This window comes from Nematolebias whitei, chromosome 9 (assembly GCF_014905685.2).
Source record: "Nematolebias whitei isolate Nwh7 chromosome 9, NemWhi1, whole genome shotgun sequence".
Classification (NCBI taxonomy): Eukaryota; Metazoa; Chordata; class Actinopteri; order Cyprinodontiformes; family Rivulidae; genus Nematolebias; species Nematolebias whitei.
In genome coordinates, this window is record NC_056506.1 from 49,979,271 (window position 1) to 49,986,086 (window position 6,816).

At 48.9% G+C, this 6,816-nt stretch overlaps 1 protein-coding gene across 1 annotated transcript in view; it reads right to left on the reverse strand.

Annotated features, from left to right (window-relative positions):
* kcnq3 (potassium voltage-gated channel, KQT-like subfamily, member 3) overlaps nucleotides 1-3,268 on the reverse strand; it is a 54,433-nt gene extending 51,165 nt beyond the window's left edge. The window contains exon 1 of the mRNA XM_037682455.1: nucleotides 2,967-3,268. Coding sequence (XP_037538383.1) covers nucleotides 2,967-3,268 — 302 coding nt within the window. The remainder of the gene's footprint in view (nucleotides 1-2,966) is intronic.
* Between the last annotated feature and the right edge of the window lie 3,548 nt (nucleotides 3,269-6,816).

Below are 6,816 nucleotides of genomic sequence, written 5' to 3' on the forward strand. Positions count from 1 at the left end.
GGTCTGCTCGTCAGTGAACGTTGTGTTCGTGGTCTGCTCGTCAGTGAACGTTGTGTTCGTGGTCTGCTCGTCAGTGAACGGTGTGTTCGCGGTCTGCTCGTCAGTGAACGTTGTGTTCGTGGTCTGCTCGTCAGTGAACGTTGTGTTCGTGGTCTGCTCGTCAGTGAACGGTGTTTGAACGTCAGCAGAAGTTCTGCAGCTGAGCTCAGGTGAAGACTGAAGTCCACCTCACGTCTCAGGAAGTTTAGGATTAAATCTGTTCAGCTGGAGTTTCACTTTTATTTCCTCAACTCATCTAATGTTCAGTGTAGATGTTCCTCCTCCTGCACCTCCTCCTGCACCTCCTCTTGACGCTGCCGGTTCTGTTCTCACAGTCTGAAGCACACGGGTCAAACTGAAGACCCGCAGGACGAATCTGAACAAACTTCAAAGAATGATTTAAATCTAGTCCTCAGATTAGACTAAAGATGAGATGAAAACCTTGAACTGGATGTGGGTTCTCCATCTGCCGGCCCCGACTCGAGGCTGCGTCTCCTCCGGAGCAGTGATGCAGCACTTTGTCACGGCGTGGACGTGATTTACACGTTGGGGCCTCAGACAGGAACCGCTGACGTGGCAGGTCTTCTGTCCGCTCCACGATTCACGCGCTGCCGGCGCTCACGAGCTGCTGCGTTGTCATGGAAACCAGGATTTGGGCAGATTCCAGACTCTGACCTGAGATCTGAACTGAACCCAGGACTCGGGTCTTCTGGACAGGTTTCAGACTCATTTGGTTGCCACGGTGAGTCACTGATGCTTAACTCAAGGTAAACAGACTCGGAGTTAAACTCACTGTAGTGGACCGGAACAACAAACTCAGTTTATAAAAAGTAAAAACCTCGTTTGTCATTAACGTATAGCTTTGACACCGTTAGCAAAATATCTCATGAACCAGTGGATCGATTTTAAATCAACTCGTAACCGTTGGACGCATCTCTACACAGTTACGCTGTAGTCAGAGTTCAAGATGGCCGCCGAGGCTAATCGCCTTTAGCCAAACAACAACAACAACAACAACAACAACGATGGGTCAGTTTCAGATACGGAGCTGAAGCTTTACGGTTGTGACCCAAACGGACCAGATGTGTCCAGAACACCGAGCAGACGGTTCTTCAGTTAAATCTAAAGTTTTAAGTTTTTTTAATTAAAATTTACAAACTCATATTTGTTGCTTCTTTAAACTGAAGAAGTCTAAAACTAAAACAAAACCCGTCTGAATTTTGAGCGTTTTGGCTGAAAACGAGCAACAAGACGAAGAAAGAGACGAAGGGATTTCCTGCCGTCGTGTTGCCAGACGGAGAAACTGCGTTTGAGAACGAAGAGCTGAAACCGATGCACAGAAAAAAGGTCAAGAGCTCCGAGACCTGGAGGAAAATATTAATTACAGCTTCACCCCCCAATCAGCTCAGACTCAGACTGAACGCACCGAAGACTCCGGTAATAAGAGCTAAACCGTACTGGATTAAAAACATGAACCACAAACAGACGGAGCTTCAACCCTCCTGCTGCCCTGGGGTCAAACACGACCCACACCGGCTCCAGAGGAACAAACGAACCACCGGCTCAGATATTTACTCATGGAACTTTTCATGGAACTATTGGACCATAACATGAAAACTTTAGTTTAAAGGACATTCCAGAGCTTCTTTTGGTGAACAGTCATCATGTTACCTGCAGCAGATCTAGCAGAGCGACGGTTTTACGTCTGCTCGGTCGCATTTATTGCTCTGAAGCTCTTTCATGCTGTAAATGAAGCTGGGGTGGACGGAGGTCGTGGGATTTTTATGATCTGTAGAAATCAGAGCAACCGTTGCTCCTCGGTTGTTTTTAACCAACGTGCATTTTTTAAATCGCAAAAACAAAAAGTACTGAATTTGTATGAATGGATTGAATGGCTGCAGTTTTCTTCATTCTGTCAGGACTGAACGACATTAAGACGTGACGATCAGCTGATTATTAAACAGAACTGAGGAGCTAAAGGCTAGTCCGAGCTAAAGGCTAGTCCGAGCTAAAGGCTAGTCCGAGCTAAAGGCTAGTCCGAGCTAAAGGCTAGTCAGACAGGACCGACAGAACTGGATCTCTGCCGTGCTCAAAGGTTAAAGGTCCGAGCGAATGAGGATTCAGAAACCTTCACGGTTTTTCCACAGACACGATGTTCCTGCAGGAAGAGCCTTCAGCGCTACAGCTAGCTGCTACTGCTGTGCATAAGAGTTTATAAATTATTGAGAGCAGCTGTGGACTCAGATCAACTACAGTAAAAATATAAATATATTAATATTTACAGTAATATTTTAAGAGGCGCCGCTTTTCTAGACTTTACGGTAATTTCCTGAAACTCTTTTTTAACCTTCGCCGTTTATAAAACTTTAAATCTGAGTTTGAATCAAAAACTGCAGATTTACACAACGAGCCTTTTTCACAACCTGCCCGGAAGCTTCTGAGACCTGAACCGGTTTAAGACGATCCACTTTGGTCGGACTCGCCGTTACCACATCAATCCTGTCAGAACCTGAGAGCATCCACAACAGGTAAGATGTTTACTGTTCACAACTCCTCCACAGACCCTCATGAAGCCTGAACCTTTGAATAAAAACACAGAACCAAAGTGCTCTCGGGTCAGGGAGGTTCTGTTGGGAACCAGTCCAGAACCGGTTGGAGCTCAGGTTCTGTTGGGAACCAGTCAAGAACCGGTTGGAGCTCAGGTTCTGTTGGGAACCAGTCCAGAACCGGTTGGAGCAGGTTATGTAACCCAGTGGGTTTAAAGTGGTCCAGAGTTGTCACAAGCCTCACACTTCACACCCGGAGCAGCTGTTTCATAACTGTTCGGCTCCAGCAGAACATCTGGGCCACAGCCGAACATGGTGATGGACCCACTCGGGACCCCCATCAGAACCCCCGCACGTGCTCCAGACCCCGCAGGTACTCACACGAAGGCGTGGTAGAGCAGCGCCCATCCTCTCGGCCTCTCCAGGGCGTCGTAGACCAGGTTCTGGACCCTCCTCCTGCGGATGGTATTCCTCTTTACGGGCCGGGTGTAACTCAGGGGGGTTTTGGCCAGTAGTCCGATTCCGATGCCTTGAGAGCCCCGGACCGGTCCAGCCAGCAGCTGCGCGCCATCCTTGTCCACCCCGCCGCCGCCTTGGTCCAACAGCTCCCCGGGAGGAGGCGCGCCGGGGGGCTTCCTCTGCGCCTCCGAGCCGCTAGCGGAGGTCCTGGACCGGAGCCCCATGGTCAGCACTGAGACCCCGAGGGGGGCCGCAGGCCATGGTCCGCGTGCCGGATCCGGAGACACCCAGCGTTCAGCAGAGGGTCACTGAAGGATGAGGACCCGGCGAGAAGGGAGGTGCTCTGCCATCTGATGGGGAGGACGGGGGGGGGGGGAGACAGGGGAGAGGGGAGGTTACTGAAAATAAACAAAAATAAACAAATAAAAACAACGTCTGAGCTGCAGGAAGCGCGCGAGCCGTGCGTAAAAACACGCCCTGACGGAGAAAGACCAGCAGCTGCTGCAACATCAGGTCTTAGACCCGAACCGGACCCGAACCCAGGCGAGACCGCCTCAAAGTCTGAGCAACTCACAGAGGTCCGCAACCGGGTTTCAGCTCCGAACCGGACCAGAACCAGGTGGATCTTTGTTTAATTCACGCGTCAGGATTTTAAAAATAACTGAAGCACATCAGACCAAACACACCCAGAACCGAACCCCCCTAACCGAACCCCCCTACCAGCGACGGGTCCAGAGCTTCATGGTGCGAGTCCCCGGGGCTTCCAGCCTCCATCACCTGCAGAGGAAGCGGCGCGAGGAGGAGGAGGAGGAGGTCGACACGGACTGAGGAAGAGGAGCAGCGGCTCTCATCAGCACCAGCAGAGAGGCGGCGTGCGCGCACACGGCCGCACGTGCGCGCGGAACGACTGTGCACACCTTGATGGAAAACACGCAAACACGCTCGCTCATGAAGAGAACTTGTATGCATCGTCATGTGGGCGTGCACGCGCAGTGTGACGTAAACACCTTTATTAGAGAAAGAAAAATGACAGGATCAAAACCCTGGCGGGTCTTTGATGTCAGTCCTCCATCACCCGCCGCCGACATCAAAAGGCGGGTCATGTTTCAGCACGTGCCGGATCCAAAAGTGATCACTGGATGAGAATCCACAGCTGATTCAAGATGGCCGCCACAGCTAATCCACCCCAACATCCTGATACTAAAGTTAAAGTTGGTGGCAGCAGCATCTTGATCATGGAGGTCCAGACATGTCTCTCCACAGCCTCTTCCAGATCTTCTGGGGACTCCAGGGAGTTCCCAGACCAACACAGAGTCTCTCCAGCGTGTCCTGGGTCTTCCTGGGGTCTCCTCCCAGTCAACATACCTGGAAAGCCTCGGGCGCCCAGGGAGCATCCTTACCAGATGACTGAACCACCTCCTCTCAGTGTGGAGGAGCAGGTTCTCCTCCGAGTCTCTCCTGATCACTGAACTTCTCCCCCTGTCTCTGAGGGAGAGTCCAGCTCTGCAGAGGAAACTCACTTCAACCTCCTGGATCTACGATCTCATTCTTTCAGTCTCTACCAGAGTTCATGACCAGAGGTGAGGGGAGGAACGTAGACTGACCACAGAGAGCTTTGTCTTACAGCTCAGCTCCCTCTTCACCACAACGGACCGGCACAGAGTCCACAACACTGCAGACACTGCACCAATCCATCTGTCAGTCTCTCGCTCCATTCTTCTCTCACTCATGAACAAAACCCAGAGATACTTGAACTCCTCCACTTGAGGCAGAACCTCACCCTGGACCTGAAGAGAACAATCCACCCTGTTCTGGTTGAGGTCCACAGCATCTTCCTCCTCCTCCTCCTCCTCCTCCTCCGTCTAATTTATCCACTTTTACATAAAACTGTTAGAAAATTCATTAAATGTGACGAAACTGATAAAACAAGCTAGCTGTTAGCGTTAGCTAAGCAGACACTGTGTCCACAGTGGAAACAAAATGGAGACCACACAAAGTCAAACTGGGTCTCAAAGTCAAACTGGGTCTTGTAACGTAGAAACCAGTTCATGGCCTAAAACCCACTTCATTTATATAAAAACACGGAGCACATTAGAAAAGTTGTGACGTCGTCTTCAAGTTAATAAAACAAAACCAAAGAATTAACTGAATGTTGTTAAGATCAAAAGTTAAACTAATACCAGTAATGATCACAATTATCCAGTACAAGTGACCAGGACCTCGTTTCTGTTGCTCCACTCTGAGGTGGAGCTCTGTCAGGAAACAACATCCTGACTGTTCTTCAGGACCAACACAAAACTCTGGACTTACAGGAAACATCTGAAACATCTGAACTGCTTGAAAAGATCCACAAGAAACTGGTTCTGCCCCATGAAACAGTTCAGGTTCTGATGGTTCTGCCCCACACCTGCTGCTAATTAGCTCATCACCACACCTGCTTCATCTTCACTTTGCTTCATCTTCACTCTGCTCTTCATCTTCACTTTGTGAAGTGTCAACAAATCCCAAAAAAGTTGGGACAAGTAGCAATAAGTGGCTGGAAAAAGGAAATTGAGCATATAATGAACAGCTGGAAGACCAATTAACACTACTTAGGTCAATTGACAACATGATTGGGTATAAAAAGAGCTTCTCAGAGTGTCAGTGTCTCTCAGAAGCCAAAATGGTAAGAGCATCACCAATTCCACCATTGTTGCGCAGAAAGATAGTGCAGCAATACCAGAATGGTGTTACCCAGCGTAAAATAGCAAAGACTTTTAAGTTATCATCATCAACCGTGCATAACATCATCAAAATATTCAGAGAATCTGGAACAATCGCTGTGCGTAAGGGTCAAGGCCGTAAAACTACTGGACGCTCGTGATCTCCGGGCTCTTAAACGTCACTGCACCTCAAACAGGAATGCCACTGTCAAGGAAATAACAGAATGGGCTCAGGAATACTTCCAGAAAGCATTGTCAGTGAACACAATCCACCGTGCCATCCGCCGTTGCCAGCTGAAACTCTACAGTGCAAAGAGGAAGCCATTTCTAAGCAAGTATGGAACACTGGGACGCCATGTCATCCGGACCAGAGAGGACAAGGATAGCCCAAGTTGTTATCAACGCTCCGTTCAGAAGCCTGCATCACTGATGGTATGGGGTTGCATGAGCGCTTGTGGCATGGGCAGCTTGCATGTCTGGAAAGGCACCATTAATGCAGAGAACTATGTTCAGGTTCTAGAACAACATATGCTCCCATCTAGACGTCATCTCTTTCAGGGAAGACCCTGCATTTTTCAACACGATAATACCAGACCACATTCTGCAGCAATCACAACATCATGGCTACGTAGGAGAAGGATCCGGGTACTGAACTGGCCAGCCTGCAGTCCAGATCTTTCACCTATAGAGAACATTTGGCGCATCATAAAGAGGAAGGTGCGACAAAGAAGGCCCAAGACGATTGAACAGTTAGAGGCCTGTATTAGACATGAATGGGAGAGCATTCCTATTTCTAAACTGGAGAAACTGGTCTCCTCTGTCCCCAGACGTCTGTTGAGTGTTGGAAGAAGGGGGGATGCCACACAGTGGTAAAAATGGACTTGTCCCAACTTTTTTGGGATTTGTTGACGCCATGAAATTTGGAAACAACAGATTTTTCCCTTCAAATGAAACATTCTCTCAGTTTAAACTTTTGATCTGTGATTTGTGTTCTATTCTGAATAAAATATTAGATGTTGGCACCTCCACATCATTGCATTCAGTTTTTATTCACAATTTGTTTAGTGTCC